This window comes from Embiotoca jacksoni, unplaced genomic scaffold, assembly GCF_022577435.1.
Source record: "Embiotoca jacksoni isolate LCO1_2020_lvr unplaced genomic scaffold, fEmbJac1.0.p SCAF_3, whole genome shotgun sequence".
In the NCBI taxonomy this organism is placed as follows: domain Eukaryota; kingdom Metazoa; phylum Chordata; class Actinopteri; family Embiotocidae; genus Embiotoca; species Embiotoca jacksoni.
The window spans coordinates 16,293,403-16,310,951 of record NW_027185381.1 but is presented as its reverse complement, the minus strand read 5'-3'; the positions used below and the strand labels follow the sequence as shown (position 1 = coordinate 16,310,951).

Here is a 17,549-nt window from a genome sequence, read left to right as displayed (position 1 = left end):
GAACTCTTTCTTAAAGAAAATGCTTTTTAGATCACTTCACATAAATCAATTAGATGTTAAAAGAACGTAATTCAAGAAGATTCAGAGGCGTCAGATTTTTCGCCCCACATATTAAATTACAATTCCCACAAGTCAACAGGAACATTTTGGTTGACAATGTCAAGATACATAAAATCAAAAGTACAAATTTACAATACAATAATACTTATCCATCAATCCCATTACTATCCCATAGTTTTACAGAATTGATGCTGAAACAAAATGTGAGAAAAATATACCTTTTAATTTATAATTTCCATATGCTGGATCATTATCAGTGAATTTTAAGACCCTAGTATTCATTTAAACTTTGTGATAGTTCACCTGGTTTATGTCTCATTTTACTATCTCTCCCCTCAGGTTGCTAATCTCCTCAGGCTATTCCAGATCCCTCAGATAAGCTATGCTTCAACCAGTGCCAAGCTCAGCGATAAGACGCGCTACGATTACTTCGCCCGCACCGTGCCCCCTGACTTCTACCAGGCCAAAGCCATGGCCGAGATCCTCCGCTTCTTCAATTGGACATACGTGTCCACCGTGGCATCGGAGGGAGATTACGGTGAAACTGGAATAGAGGCCTTTGAACAAGAGGCACGCATGAGGAACATCTGTATCGCCACTTCAGAGAAGGTATAGTATGGAGTAGAATTTATAACAATATAAGTTCATTTCTGTGGTCCATCCATGAATAAGCAATGGAAAGAAAGAAGAAGAAGAAGAAGAAGAAGAAGTAGAAACAAATACCAAAAAGCCAAAACTTTAATCTGGAGTGTCACCTTGATATATGGCCTGAAGCTTCACTACTAACAATGAACGAGGCGTTAAATTTGTGATCTTTTAAAAGTTTGTCTTTATTTCTTATCGTGTCTTGCACTCAAATGGGGTTTAATATTACAGTGGCGTTATCAGTTGTGAACCAGAAAATGAAAGCTTATCTCCAAGAACTCATTCTGGGTGCTTTCACAGTCACATTTTTCATTTCATTTGCTATAGAATTGTTTGTTGGTGTGGGACTGTAGGACACTTTCTTTTGCTTGTTACTTCCCATGAATGTGGTTCAGAGTAGAAAGAGCACGCACACCGGTCATATACACCATGTCGTCTTTTTGTACAGGTGGGGCGTTCTAATGCTAAGAAGTCCTATGAAGCTGTGATCCGCCAGCTTCTCCAGAAGCCAAATGCCCGTGTGGCCGTCCTTTTCCTGCGTAGTGACGATGCCAGAGAGCTGCTGGCAGCCGCTGCCAGGCTTAACACCTCTTTCATCTGGGTGGCCAGTGACGGCTGGGGTGCACAGGAAAGCATTGTCAAGGGAAACGAGGTCACTGCTGAAGGAGCCATCACACTTGAGCTGTCAGCCAATCCCATAGCAGAATTCAACCGCTACTTCCTCAGTCTGAACCCTTTCAAAAACCATCGTAATCCCTGGTACAAGGACTTCTGGGAGCAGCGGTTCCAGTGCTCCTTGGGAGCAGGGGGTGTGGGATTGGGAGAGACGCCTCCCCCACCATGTGACAAGGACTTGTCAATGGACAAGAGTAACTTTGAACCAGAGTCCAAGATCATGTTTGTGGTGAACGCGGTGTATGCCATGGCTCATGCCCTCGACAGTATGCAACGGAGCCTGTGCTTCAACACCACCAAGCTGTGTGACAGCATGAAGGCCCTGGACGGGCGCAGACTCTACAGGGATTACATCCTTAATGTCAGCTTCACAGGTAAGAGAGCTAAAGCATGGCAAAGAGAGTGAAGTCCTAGATAAGGTGTTCAAGGTGGATGAAGAGTAAAAAAAAGTAAAATGTTGAAGAGGAAGTTGGGAGAGGAGAGGGGAAAGATAGCAGGGCACAGAGAGGACAATGCGTAGTTAACAGTCCTCTCGTGAACAACACAGGAATGTTGTCCTTCTCCTAAGCCAAAGCAGCCAAGCCACCAAACATAAAAAATACTGAAACAAATCCGCTTAATTTCTATGTATTGTCAGAGCCAGCTTGCCATTGACACCCATTACCCATGCGTAATTGATACGACACTACAAAGTTGCTTTGAGGTATGAGAGCTGCAGTTAATCCGTGAGCCATATTCTTCTCTCTTGCTCTAATGAGATTGTGTGTGTTATAATAGCTCCTACAGCAGGCTGCCTGTCTGTCTGTCAGTCTCTGTAGAGTTGGGAGAGAAGAGACAGAGGATTGACTTGACTGACAGATGGCATACAAAGGAGAGCGTTATAAATAAACTGCTGCGTCTCAGGGACTGACACAGGTTTAGAGGTGCTTATTCCTCCACCAACCGTGACCAGGAGCAGACATCAAAACAGCCAGACAGACAACACTAACACAGCAGCTTTGCCATGGGACGCTGGGGAGAGAGAGCAGCGGGGATGGATGAAGGACGAGAGAATGGCATCACCTGTGGAGGGAGGGGGGAAGGAAGCTTAGAGATAAGACTGACAGGCAGACTAAAATGAGAAACGAGAGTTTGTGGTAAAGTAAAAGGGACTAAGACAGAAAAAGAGATAGCGAAAGAAGGAGAGGAAAGAACAAGTGAGCACTGAGGCAATTCCGGAGTGGGACAGCATGCGTCAGCAGAAGAAGAGGATTCTCTTTGAAATTCCACATCTTCATTTCTGCTACAAATCAAAAGACTTGGCCTTTCTGTGTGTGTTCTGCGTGAGAGGAGGAAGACAGAAAGAAGGAATCGAGGAAGAGTGTGAGGAAGACAGACAGGGAGGAAATAGTCAAGGCGACTGCAGTCAGAGCCTCCACTTAGCACAGGTGTTACCACTCATAAGATACATAAATTGAGGAATGGAATATATATGCAGATTGGAAGTTAAAAATGCTCAGGAGAGGAGAGGAGAGGAGAGGAGAGGAGAGGAGAAGAGAGGAGAGGAGAGGAGAGGAGAGGAGAGGATAGGACCTGTGAATCCCTCTGTGACTTCCCTACATCTCTATATCTGATCATCTTTCTCCCTTACACTCCCCTCTACCGCTGTCGCTCCCATCTTTTCACCACTGATGTATGTCCGTGAGGCATATTTCTTTTTTTCATGCAGTCGGGAGAGAATAACAGCATATACAAGGATCCAGAGTTCTTTACAGCTCAGTGACAGTCACAATGGTGACAGCATGACAAACAGCTGTATTGGTGTAAACCGCATTCAGAGAAGCTGTGCCGATTAGAGCTCAGACGATGCGGATGACGGTACAGTTGAACTGGGTACTGTGGCAGTGTTTGTTTTGAGTTGTTGGTTAGCCCTGAATGACTCACTCTCACTGCCGCACATATACATCTTTCCATCTACAGTATGTAAGTAAGAAGCTGAGGTGAGTTGAGGTTGAATGTGAGGTATAAATACTGCAGCATCACCATCCGCAGTGCTCTCAGTCTGAACTGTAGCAGACGGAAAACCAACACTGTTCAGCGCTCTCTATCTTTCTCTTAAGCTTCTCTTATATGTACATGTATGTTCATTGCACAGTCTTTACACTAAATCGAAGACTGATTTCTCTTCATGCTTCCAAATATGCCGAGGCACTATCCTCTGTCTTCACAACCCCGCGGACTATTTCTTTAACCGTGATAAGGCTGTTTAGTTGTGTCGTACTGATAGTGTATGTGATGCACTGAGGCAGTATATGTTGTGTGGTTAGGAGAGTGTTTTCATATGCAGCTCTCTTCATCTAGTCTCATCTCGCTAGTTGCTATGGTAATGAAGCCGACACTATTGCCAATTGTTGGGAGTGGTCTGGTAGATCATGGGAACTGCTCCATGCCAACTAGTAATAGACACGGGGGCATATTTGTGCATTTTTATGAGGCCTTTGCTGCTACATTCTTCAAACGCAAAACACATACGCACATACTCACAATAGACGTACACACACACACACACACGCACGCATATGCACAACACGTGCAAAACAGTCAGCTTTTTTACAAAGAGGCAGCTTGAAATACTTGTTTTTCTACCAGCATGAAATTGCAGACACCCCCAACCCACACACTTCTCAAAGCCATCATTCAACTCCCACCCACCCCCCTCCCCGATCTGCAGCAAACAGATCAGTATATACACACATGCATGCAGTCCTCTGTTCAAATAGTGGTGATAGATGTGATATTCACCCTTTTCTGCACTGTGTGTGTGTGTGTGTGTGTGTGTGTGTGTGTGTGTGTGTGTGTGTGTTTGTGTGTGTGTGTGTGTGTGTGTGTGTGTGTGTGTGTGTGTGTGTGTGTGTGTGTGTGTGTGCGTGCGTGCGTGCGTGCGTGCGTGTGTGTGTGTGTGATATGTCTGTGTTAGCAGAGGCGGTGTGCCTTCAGGGCCATATTGAGCAGAGAGCTTACTGCAACGTTTAGATGCAAGGGAACAACCTTCCCTCATTCTCTCTCTCCCTCCCTCGTTTTCTCTTCACTCTCCTCCGCCGTGTCTGCCCCTGTCTCTCTCTCCGTCTTTCTGTCACTCTGTCTCTCATTTCTTCATCACTCTATCTTTCCATATCTCTCAGTCTCCTTTCTCGTTCTCACCCAGAAAGTGTCCTACTCTCTCTACATTCAAAAACAGCACATCCCACTCAGACTTCACAAGGTTGCTCTCCTGCCTCCACCGCCTCTCTGTGCCGGTCTGTTCCTCCACTCTTTCACTTTTGCTCATCCTTCCATCCATCCTTCACATATCCTCTATTGATTCCTCCCTCTAAAGGCTTTCCTCCATCCACCTATATCTCTGCTGCTGTGACATCAGTTTCTTGCTTTTCCCCTTTGCTATCTCCTCTCTTTTTCTCCTGTATTCTTCTCCCTATTCTCCCTTGTCACGTCCCTCCTTTCTCTGCCCTTATCTTGTCCCTCGGCTCATCCTCCATGCCAGCACGTCCTGTTTTTGGCCTGCTGTTTCTCTCTTTTGTCTCCTTTATCTCACCACCTTTCTTTTAGTCAAGCTTTGGCTCGGTGCTGCTACACCTTCCCCTCCTATACATTTCTCTGCCTTATTCTCGGCTTCCTTTTCTCCACCCCTATCTGTCCTCTCTTCCCCTGAGGCCTGTTGCTCCGTGACCCAGGCAGCACCTCTGTCCCTGAGGACCAAATCTGCAGGGAGAATAAAATATAGCAAATTTGATTTGCCTGTGTGTGCATTTGTGACATGTGAGTGCATCCCTGCGTATATATATATATATATATATATATATATATATATATATATATATATATATATATATATACACATATACATATATATCTGTATAAGCAGAGGAATGTGTGTGCTGTATGTATCACACACTCACACAAAGAAAAGACTCACCCTTTTTCTTTGAGTCTCTTCTCTCTCTCTCTCCACTTTTAGATTACTTATTCCTACTTATTCCTCCCAAGCCCCTTTGCCTCCTCTCTCTCTCTCTCTTCCTGCCTTTAATACCCACAATCCCCCTTGGGCTTCGCTTTAGCCCGACATGGCCGAGAACATAATTAATTTCTCAGCTTCTGAATGAAAAGCCTGTTTTCACCATGCTTCTAATTAAGCCAGAATAATAAGGTGTTTCTCAAGTTAGTGGGAATGCTAAAGCGTCTCACCAAAATTAGGGAACAGGTTAGTTGGCTGTCTTATAACTGCAGTTTGTCTAACTTCAATTACTTTTTTATTGGTTTTATTTTCTGTGGCCCCAAATGTTTGATTAACTGCACTCACAAGAGTAAAGATTTTGGTTAACAATGAATCCTTGCCATGAATCCTCTAAGATAAAGTACAGTATATTTACAGTTGCTCTGCACAAAGGGCCCTTTATTTTGTTGAGTCTAAACATATAATTTGCCTTACTCTGTGAGTTACTGTTTGTAGTGCTATACAACATGGATGATTTGGGGAGAATGCCACTGAGCAGGCATGGTCCACCTATGGACTGTGACGACACCTCACAGGCATGGAAAGTCCGTCAGAGCTGCGAGTGGTGCTGAGGGCAGATCCTGCTAGGTCTCAGCTGGACAGCTCTGCTGGGCCAGTAGGAAGTATTGTATGGATGAGGTGGCACAGATTCGTCGTTACAGTTGTAGGTTGTGTTACTGTATGTGTGAACACACAGCGGAAAAGCCCACAAGCTGCTGTTAGGAAGAAGTATCCACATTTACGTCTTTAAATGATTGAATTTGTTGGGTTTGTGTTCCAGTATGTCAGAGTTACATCATACAGAAACGTGCTGTTGAAAGGTACCTGAGGGACAAACTTCCTTTAATACACTCAAATCACTTGTATGTTGTGTATCTGCAGAAATTTGAATGGTTTTTAGCCACACTAGCTGCATGATGTCAGTCTGTCAGTCCACCAATCTGGTCCAGACTGAAATATCTCAATAGCTATTAGTGGAATTGCCATGAAATTTGATGAAGACATTCAGATTCCCCCGAGGACAAACTGTTAAAATTTGCTGGGTATGTTTCCACAATACTTTAGCGTATATTCATACCAAGTAAGGATGATAGCAAGCTAAACTAAGATCTTGGCAACATTATACAGTCTGCTATTATACCTGCTAAACATGTGTATGTTAGCTTGCCAAGGTTAATATTTAGCATAAGAACAGTCTCACATTGCCACTAAACTAAAGTCCTTTGGCCACTGGAGCTCACTATAATTTTACATTTAGTCCAGAAAAGTGATGAAGAAGAGAGATTGACGTCCATCAGTTAAGGGCCGTGGCCGCTTGTCTCTGCAGTCATAGGAGTCTTGGTGGCCTTCACCAACTCAAACTTGCACCCTTATACACTTTCTCGATGAGCCGTTCTGTCACGTCAGCAAGGTCTCCAATGTTGGCTATAGGGAGGAATCGCCAGTCCTCTGAGCCTATCGCTCTTTGAATGTGATCTGTGAGAGGGAACTCAAGGACAAAACAGCACCCTCAAATGGGTCTGTAGGCCAATACTGTTATCTCTTTAGTCTGTATTACACATAATTACCACATACAGCTAATTACGCTTCAGCACACATCTAAGGTCCTAATAAGGTGCAGTTATGATAATTAGCTCACAGCGAAGTGTTTCTGCAAGTGTGTATGGGTGCCTAAGAGGAGGAGGGCCCCGCTTGCCTTATTGCTCAGTGTTATTAGCAGACTTTATTATCTGCCAACTTGCAGTGTAATGGATTCATATCTCTTCTTCGTCTCGAGATATTATCATCTCCTTATTATTGAAATCATTTTCATTTAGCTGTCACCTAAACATTTAGCCGCAAAATCCAAAGAAGACTTGACAGTTAGAATTTCCTGTGACAGAGGGAGAGAGAAGAAAGATAGAGGGTTGTGCTGTCTCTGTGATTTATGGATTTCATAAACCCTAACCCCCCCCCCCCCTCTGCTGCCATCTGACACGCCATTCTTCTCCGAACACACTGAGCTTTCACAACAATAGCACAGCTTTAGCCGTTGTCAATATGCGCATACGTACACACACTCGCACACACAGGCAACTAACAGCAGGGTCAGAGCTTTGGTTCTGTCAGCACAGCCTCCCACGGCGCTCAAAGCAATACCGTAGCCATCACACTGTAAAGTAAAACTTAATGGAGCTTACACACACATACACGCACACTTTTCAGCCCAACATCTTATATGCAATGTGCATTCTGATTCATGCTACTGATCCCGAGCTGTATGCATGGGGAATGAATTTGGCCTGAGAATTCTTCAGTTACCCAAAGACACAGAGATATGAGGAAGGCTGCACTGTATTATCAATGCTGCTGCGCACTGAGGACCAAGAGCCTTGTTATACATTGAAACGTGACGACTATAAACCCAGCACACACTGCACTTTCCCCAGTCACATCATCATTCGACAAGCAGCAGCGTGTAACACACAGCCCTATGTGTCAGCAACACAGAGCTGATTGCTCTGCCGTTAGGACAGAAGTGGCACTGCAGGAGTGACATACACTTTGTCTGTGTCAAAACGACCAAGTGTCAGCACTGTCAGGTCCGACGCTGCCTGCAACGTATCGAGAACTTACTTTTTTCCCAGTCCACAGCCCTGATCGCTTTTCTTTTTTTTACTAATGGTTTCAGCATCCTGCCAATTTTACAGTCTCTTCTGTTCTCACATCCTAGATGGTAATCCTTTCATAACGACATGTATACAAACCAATCTGGCACTTTCAGTAGCGTATCTCCCTCACAGAAGAGACCCAGAGGCTACGTCTATCAATGTGTGGGTAGCTATAGCATCGCCCAGGGATTCAGTCCCCTGTCTTTGTGTCAATATGACTTTATGGGCAGTTTGTTAATGATGCATTTGGTAATAAACTTTATATGATCAAAATTTAGACCTGCAATTTTGTCCCTATGTGACCTCAGGAAAGGGGGGGGGGGGGGTAGCGTCACAAACATCACCAAGCATACCAGGCATTTATAGCCTCTTAGCAAATTCTTTTGTAACTGGCTGATCTTCAGTAATAAAAACACTGTTGTAAAGCCCCTCACTGTCTGTTCTGGACTCCTAAGGATTAGCTGACCAATGCTTATTGTCTCTGTCCTCACTACTGCTTTTAAAAGGCATCAATGAGACATCAATGGAAGGATTGTAGTTGATTGTTTAGCTTTTATCTCCTTTTCCACTGGCTTAATCACTTCTTTTTTTTAACCTTTTTTGTCTCTTCTCACCCCCGCCAGCCCCTTTCTCTCCTCCGGGCAGTGAAACAGTAGTGAAGTTTGACACCCAGGGGGATGGCTTGGGCCGATACAACATCTTCAGCTACCAGCGCTTGAGCGATCGTTATGGTTACGTGCCAGTAGGTGAATGGGTGGAGAGTCTGAGTCTGAGCAGTGAGCTAATTCACTGGCCCAGAGAAGCGGTGCCCACCTCGCAGTGCAGCGACCCCTGCGAGCGCAATGAGATGAAGAAAATGCAGGCAGGTAGGAGAGTGAATTTCAACAATTTTCTTTTTTGTCACACCAAGTAGCAGCACCTTTTGAAAAATGTCAAACTGCCACACTCTGTTCATATCCCTCTCTCCCAGGTGAGTACTGCTGCTGGATCTGCACAGCCTGTGAGCCTCATGAATACCTGGCTGATGAGTTCACCTGCTCACCTTGTGCTCCTGGCCAGTGGCCCACTGACGACCTCACATCCTGTTATGACCTTCCTGAGGACTACATTATGTGGGAAGATGCGTGGGCCATTGGTCCAATTACCATCGCGTGTGTAGGGTGAGTGACAAAGGATTTCTGAAATCCAGGACCCATTGTTTCAAAATATACTCAGAAATATGAATGGTGGATCTGCCCCCATTAAACTGCATATTTGCTGTGCAAAAAAAGGAAAACTTGACAGATGTAGTTCATCAATAACTAAGCTTAGCAGAGCTCAGAGCATGGTCAATGAGGCTCAATATTACACACATTCACACCTACCGGTTACTCTGACTGTTTAGAAAGCTTTACTTTTCCTTTTTCAAACCTAAATGTAGATGATGACATGAGCCTATATGGAATATTTTTTTTATTATTATTTTGATATATTTCATTAGACATAACACAAACCTACTGGTGTAACAGAATATAAGCAGTGACGTCATGACATTGATTGTCTGTCTGGTCACTCAATTCCCTCCCTTTTCCCAGGTTCATGTGCACCGGCCTGGTGTTTTGGGTGTTTATCAGACACAACAACACACCGCTGGTGAAAGCATCAGGCAGGGAGCTGTGCTACATCCTCCTCTCAGGAGTCTTCATGTCCTACGCCATGACTTTCCTCTTTTTGGCCAAACCCTCTCCTGCCATCTGTGCCCTGAGGCGCCTCGGCCTAGGCACGTCATTTGCTGTCTGCTACTCCGCCCTCCTCACCAAAACCAACAGAATCGCCAGGATTTTCAATGGTGTGAAAGACAGTGCAGTGAGGCCACGCTTCATTAGCCCATCCTCTCAGGTGAGTGATTGCAGCATCTTGTCCATCCATCTGCATCAGCCAAATGGATGGATGGACAGACAAACAGTGGATCTCGATGACCCTATCTTCCTCTCTTCCCTTCTTTTTCAGGTCTTCATTTGTCTGAGTCTAATCTCCGTCCAGTTAGTGATGGTGTCAGTGTGGCTGCTGCTGGAAGTTCCTGGAACACGGCGCTTCACGTTGCCAGAGCGACGCCAGACAGTCATCCTCAAGTGTAACGTCCGTGACTCCAGCATGCTGCTGTCACTGGGATATGATGTGCTCCTGGTCATCCTGTGTACTGTGTAAGTGTGTCATAGTTGATTAGATAAGCACTGATAATTATTTAAAAGGATCCACCAAAAGCGCTTTATGTTCTCAACCCTGCGCACTTCAAGTGGCGTCTATCTAATCAGAAATGTGATTCTCTTCCTGTAGGTATGCCTTCAAGACCAGGAAGTGCCCTGAGAACTTCAATGAGGCCAAGTTTATTGGATTCACCATGTACACCACCTGTATAATCTGGCTGGCCTTTCTTCCCATCTTCTATGTTACATCTAGTGACTACAGGGTATCTTCTTGAACATACACACACATGCACAAATGCTACATTCTATGATTTAGCAGGTGATTTTATGGACTCCAACACAGATGGGAACTTGTTTTTTTGCAGCAATAGATAAGAAGACTGATATCACATTCGTTTTACAACTAAATATGAAGCCATCGTTAACAGTTGCATCAAGACTACAAATAAGGCAAAACCCAAAGTGTACAAATAATTTTCAGGGGTCAAACACATTTGCCAGTTTGTGCAATGTAAACAAGCTGTAGTTTCAGATTTTCTGTAAGTGACATATCAATCTCCTCATGCAATTCTCAGCAAAAATGTGAGTTAGCAAATTTTCCAAAATGCTGTGCTCCTTTTACCCTAAAATTTACAATTTAGCACCAGGTTTCAGCGTTTTGTCCCTAAAATGTAACTGAGAGCCGTTTTTGTCCCCTTAAAATAATCAATAAAGGCACAGATGTAACAAGACAGTGGCTGCACAGGTGTAGCTGCAACTTTAACAATTTCTAATCCTGTTGGCAAATGTCCCAGCTCTGCAGTGCTGTGGTGACAAACAGACAGGCTCCGTCAAACTGCTGACACATGTCCAGATTTAACAGCAAAGGGAAGTGAGTGTTCACCTGAGCCATACAAATCTTAAGCACGCACGCACACACTCTTCCACAAACACACACACACACACACAGTGTATCAAAGAGCGCAAGAGAGGAGTGCTGATGCCAGGGCTGCTCATTTGATCCCCATAAAAAAAAAACATCTCACTTTCTCAGCTCTCTGCCTCCATCGCTGTGGAAATAAGCATTTCATTGGGTTTGTAATCTGACTTTAAGATTAGTCAGGTGCAAGCATAACATCACCAGCATGCAAACCCACCCACTCTATTAAGTATATACTGTACATACAGAGAGGAGATGTTGATGGGTTGATTACTAATGTGCTCAACTTAACAGGGAGTTGCTGTTATTCAACCGTCTACAACACTTATTGCAATGATTATGAAACCTGAAGGGGACATGCTGTACAGCACACACCTCTGAAAACCTGTGATCAAAAATACGGAGAGAAAAAGATTCCACTTAGCATCAATTTCATGCAATAAATCACAGAAAGTGAAGTTAAAGCTACTAGTGAGAGACTGATGAGTTTGGCCGTTGTGGTCTCTGTTGATTAAGTCTTTTATTGATTAATTCTGCGATTGTTGTCCTCTGTTACAAGGAATGAGAGTCTGCCAAAAAGACTCTCACTTTACACGCCTCATTGTGTAAGCAAAGAGATCAGTAACTTTAGCATCTCCAGCATCATTTTTATGTTCTGTATTTAAGTACTGTTTATCAAACTGACTTTAATTTATTATTTCATTTAAAGCACTTTGTAATAAAAATTCACAAAGTGCCTTTGAAAAATGTTCATTATTATAGATTATTATCATCAAATTAGCTTTTAATGGCCGCTAAATTTGCATAAGATTTATCCATCAAAGTCTGGTGACTAATTACTGTCTTCTCATCTTCCTTCTTCAGGTTCAGACCACGACAATGTGTATCTCAGTCAGCCTGAGTGGCTTTGTGGTGCTGGGCTGTATGTTTGCTCCCAAGGTCCATATCATCATGTTTCAGCCCCAGAAAAATGTGACCAGCCACAGGCTTAACCTCAATCGCTTCAGTGTCAGTGGGGCTGCCACCACATACGCATCTCACGGTAGGTTATGTCATTTTTAAAGGGAAAGCGGTTTGCCTCTGTCACCAGGTGTGCTCAGTATTTAATATCTAAGACAATGAACAGTGCTGTATTTTCTTGTATTTTATCATAATAAGACAGCCTCAAAACACTTGAGATAAAGTCTGATAATGCATGATCCAAGCCAAGCGGGTATTAAATATGGACCACTGTTATGAAATTTCCCCTCGGGGATTAATAAAGTGTATAAAATCAAAAAAAAAATCAAAATCAAATACTCTAAAAGGGTTACCTTTATTGTATGGGTGACAAGTTTTCTCTTAAAACTTCCTGCTGACAGAGCTGTAGAGTTGACCGGAGCAATGAGATATCCGGGATGAAGCATGCCCCCGCAAATTTTAACAAAACAGCTATTTCTGACTGACCTGTAAATTGTCCTTAATGCTCCATCAGTTTTTTGTTTCCATTTACACCTCCTTTTAACTTGATCAATTTTAACATTAAGTTGCTTAATGGTTGCATTAGCATCACTGCCTCTGCATAATACAGGCCTTTTAATTCCATTTATTGTTGTTGGCATGTGTTGAATCTAAATTGTGCTTGTAGTATAGTTTGTGCCACTTTTTTTTTTTGAAACATTTACTGTCCCGTATTGCTGTAAAACTGCTGATCTATTTCAAACTCTGATTGCGCTTCACTACTTTCATCACTAACTCCACACTATCAGCTGCTCTTATTTAAATATCAAGGCTTTGTAGTTTGTTTGTTGGATCTGCTAAACACCTGTAATCCAGCAACCATATCTTGACAATACCATTAATTGTATTTGCCTACAATTTGAAAACCGCTTTCCACACTTGTATCTCCATAGCTATAAAAAATATTGCTGATTTTGAAGTAAAAAAAAAAAATAAAATACTAAATTACATTTCATGACCGTATGGCAACGTTTGGGCACACTACAGAGTCAGCACTTAGAAACACCCCTTTTTGGAAGATATTACAGATTACCAATGCTTTTCATAGCCAGCTACAAGTCTTTCTGTGTTTGGTTTCGGACTGTTCACCCACTCTTCCTCGCAAACCATCTCAGTTTCTGTCTATGTAATTATCTTCTCCGTTCAACCTTCTTATTCCATGTCTTTTTCTAGCTTCTGTCAGCGCCCACTATGTCCCAACCGTGTGCAACGGGAGAGAAATTGTCGACTCCACTACTTCCTCTCTGTGACCACATCCAGACTGTTAGCCAATTGATGAACATTATCCCTTTCGACAACCCAACCCCTCCCCCACCCTCTCCTTCTACCCCTCGTACACACACTGTAAACACATACATATCGACACATGCACACATACATGCACAAACAAACAAACAAACAAACAAACACCTTCCTTGTGGACTAGAACTGTATTGTTTCACAAATGTAGAAAGTGTGTAACTATAATTAAATTATTTTCTAGGGATGTATATACATGGAATTGACATTGTTGTATGTAGAGAAACAAAAGAACAAAAAAAGTTTTTAGGAGGAATTTTTGGAGCCTTTGTTTTTGATAGCTTTGTTATGATGCTGTGTAAATAGACATGCGCTTAACCATGGTAGGAGGGGCTGTGTCCCTCAGTCTGGATGCACATTTGTGGCTCTGCTTGCCTCACCTGCAATATCCCACAGACTTTTTATTCTCATGCTTTTTTGTAGATCTCATTGTAATAACCAATTATGTTTGCATTTCTATTGTGTATCTGTACATTTGTATATTATACTACTGATGGTTCAAACAGCACAATGTTGACAGTCTTGTGACCCTAGAGTGAATGTGGACAAAAGCATAAACTGGACAGGCTAGAAACAGCTGGAATGGACATATGTAAAAACAAATATCCATCAAACTCATTGGCAATTTTCAGTTTAAGAATTCATCCATTCACATCTTGACAGATGTGCTTTGCATCCTAGATCTGTATAAGACCTTATTGTGGCTGTTTTTGCAGGAAGATATGTTTTGCTTTTGATACAAATGTTCATTTTTTTCTATTTCTAATCATTGAATCCCTTTATCTGAATGGCCATAATTCCAGACATGTGTTCACCAAAACAACAATATTTCACTCCCACTCTTGAACTGCTGTTTCTTCGGAGGTTTGCTGTAATGGATCGCTAATAATAACTAATAGCAGGGCTGAAAAGATACACTGCAACAAATGCATTTATTTTTTTGCCTCAAAACTGTCGACACAGACGGTGCTGCAAAAGTTGTGTCAGTAATTAGGAACTTTATGGATTCCAGCACTTATGGAGGAAAACGGCTTGCTTTTCTGAACACATGTTGAATTTTTCCAACTACAGGGGAGTGGTAGCTTATGTTTTTGTGCCCCTTAGATACAGTATATGGTGATGTTTTGAATATGGCTATGTGCCTTAATGTATGTTTGACAGTGCTCCAGGTAGAGGTTGTAAGAGATCAGTTTTACATTACCAGCTGCAAATCCTTGTTTGGTAAATGTAAAAGTGGCCTCAATATAGATGCTTCAGGGTGACACTATGACAGTTAGTTTTATTCCCTACCAAGCCTTCTGCCATTGATTGTTAACCTGAAGTATTGGACCACTTATTAAAAAACATGAAATGGATATTTCTGATACACACTCATCACACTGATTTTACTTTACATTTGTTACAGCTCAGCAGCTCCAATAAAAGAAGGGAGGGGAAGAGAAGCTCATATGCCATTAAGATGAAGTCATTGACTCGTCGACTTATCGAAGTGTGCAGTTTACATGTCTGTGTTAAATGTGTTGACGTTGAGAGGCACAGTGGAGCAGCTGGCTTTGGCAGTCCCAGAGAGGCTCATGAGAGGAAGCTGAGTACACAATGTCAGCTGCTGGCAGATCCCAGCTAACAAAAGGATGCTAGAACTCATCTTCATATAATACATAATATTTATCAAAACATCCAAACATATCAAACTCTGTTTGTGGCTGGAAATGTAGCAGACTCTCTGCTAGATGAATATTATTAGATGGTGGAATAATGACAAAAAATAATTTACTAAAGTTGTTAGAAAAGACATTTAAAATATCCTAAATTAGCAGACTAATTTAGCATATTTCGTTTTAAAGAGTGCAATATGCTGCATTGAGGATGGTAGTAAATTATTCATAAACTGATCTTAAATGTTTACATATAATAAGCTGTCTAAAATAAAGTGTGACTGTTACATTTGATGTTTTCAACAAAATATGTGATCAGAATGACTTATTTTCTCCCCCAGACACGCATTTTAAATCCGTCTCCCCTTGTTCAAATTCATAGAGCAGATACAGGCAGAACTGTTGAACATTCATCTCTTGACCAGTCCACACCTTTGCACAGACGATCTCCAACAGGACCCTGTGATAATCACACTGAATGATAGATTGAAAGAATTTCAGAAAATGCGCCAAGATGAGCCGACCTACATTGGGGTGTGCGTGTTAGGTGCAGAGAGCAGCAGGAGAGAGGGATGTGGCAGAGCAGAGGGAAGCTGCTGCTGGATTATGTAAAGCACTCCCACAGCCCAGAAGTCACAGCGCTTCTATGGAAGCTCGAAGCATCTCAGAGATTCACAGTCTTTGTTAGAAGAAGGCTTAGCCATTCATTCAGTGGTCCTGCTCCCACAAGATACACCCTGCATGGCAGGTTGCTATGGACAACCACCGCCACATCCGCTGCTGGAATGTCTATTTGTCTGCATGAAGAGGAGGGTGGGAGGAGGGGTGAGGAGTGCCCAAAAGAAGAGGAAGAGGGAAAAACGGGTTGCTGGTTCTGATTCAAATTGGCAGTGACTGATGAGATTTGGCTCAGCAGTGTCCTGTACTCTACTCCCAGCTTTTAATGGCCACACAAATAGAGCACTTAACCCTGATTCTCCTCCCATTTAGTCCAGGGACTAGTCTCGGACAACAGTCTCACACTCTTCCTCTGACCCTCTCGCTCCCCCCTTCAACCTTTCCCTCACCACCTTTGTCCACCTCATCTCCACTCTGTGTGAAACTTGCTATAGAATCGGTCTCAGCCAAGACTCTAAGCCGGACCAACAGACTGATAACCCACACTTGAACTGAAGCACTCAGATCTGGGTGCCCACTGCAGCACATGCCATCGATGCAACCTTGAGAGGGACGGAAAGGCAATAAAGGGACGTTAGATAAACAATTTGGGGAGTGTATGGGGAAATGAAATTGGAATTCAGACGTGCAGATTCATGATTCATTTTAAGACACGTCACCTTTCTGGGTTTATGATCTCATGCATTAACTCTCCTTTTTGGGTGTACTCGTGAATATCCTTTTCAAACAGCAAGGCATCCACTTCGGACATTGTTCCTCTACTCGGCCTCTGCCAACTGCCATGTGCTCTACGAAGGTGTCTGTGCTACAGCCCCTGCTATATACCAGAATGTGTCCTTGGCCTCCAGGCTTTGAAATAAGACAAGAGCTCTGCAGGTGAACTGAAGCTGAGGTCAAGCTGAACTCTGGAACTGGCCAATCACAAAGCAATAGTTCCGTGTTTATGACATGTGCAATAAATGAGGCTGTGATGACATCATAATAAATAACAAGCAAAAACAGCTGGTGTTGTCTGCTCATCCTTCTGACTGTTCTGCTCAGAGGAAGTAGTTCAGTGGGTATGTGCGCAGGGGTCTGTAAATTTCAGCTAAAACCTAAACGTTGAATGAAAGTGCACCAACTCCTCACCAACATGAACAGCCCCTCACCATCACTTTCACACACACACACGGGCTCTATTCATAGTCCATGTTGGCAAATGTTGAAAGATGGCTCTAACACTCTGCCTCATCTGTTCCCTAAGTGATGGCACTCCAATTAGACCATCTTCTGGAGTGTTCCCTGCTTTAGGACAATGCACTCCAGTGTGAAGGCTCAGTCTCTTCCAGTTAGAAAGACTGAAAGCCAAAAGAAAGAAATAAAAACAAAAAGAGAGAGAGAAAAGGAGAAGGCTATAAAAAGACAGGAGTTGTGAAAGAGAAAAACTAAAGGAAGATAAAGATGGGATAGAAGTTGAATAGTTTTGTGTCCTAGACTGCCGTCAGTGACAGTCGGACATATAGCACTTTTTTTTTTTTTTTTAAATAAATGATCCTGCTAGGTTGTTGATTCAGTTCATGAAAATCTTGAAGACTTATAACTCAGTGTTGGGTATTCAAGTCATCCCTGCTCATGTGATTTTATGTATATATTTATGGTTACGTTATGGTTTCTTATAGTTTCTACTTTTTTCGAACTGAATGTGGACTCTTTTATTGTACCCTTGCAATGACTCCCCTCTGGTGGTTAGCTCAGGTCATTGCACCAATACCA

General features: G+C 42.8%; 1 protein-coding gene across 1 annotated transcript in view; it reads left to right on the top strand.

Annotated features, from left to right (window-relative positions):
• Nucleotides 1–16,798, top strand: part of grm3 (glutamate receptor, metabotropic 3) — a 36,344-nt gene extending 19,546 nt beyond the window's left edge. The window contains exons 6-14 of the mRNA XM_069163496.1: nt 400–669; nt 1,154–1,754; nt 8,685–8,927; nt 9,032–9,221; nt 9,636–9,939; nt 10,051–10,244; nt 10,378–10,510; nt 12,031–12,208; nt 13,339–16,798. Coding sequence (XP_069019597.1) covers nt 400–669; nt 1,154–1,754; nt 8,685–8,927; nt 9,032–9,221; nt 9,636–9,939; nt 10,051–10,244; nt 10,378–10,510; nt 12,031–12,208; nt 13,339–13,415 — 2,190 coding nt within the window. The 3' untranslated portion in view covers nt 13,416–16,798. The remainder of the gene's footprint in view (nt 1–399; nt 670–1,153; nt 1,755–8,684; nt 8,928–9,031; nt 9,222–9,635; nt 9,940–10,050; nt 10,245–10,377; nt 10,511–12,030; nt 12,209–13,338) is intronic.
• Nucleotides 16,799–17,549: the final 751 nt, after the last annotated feature.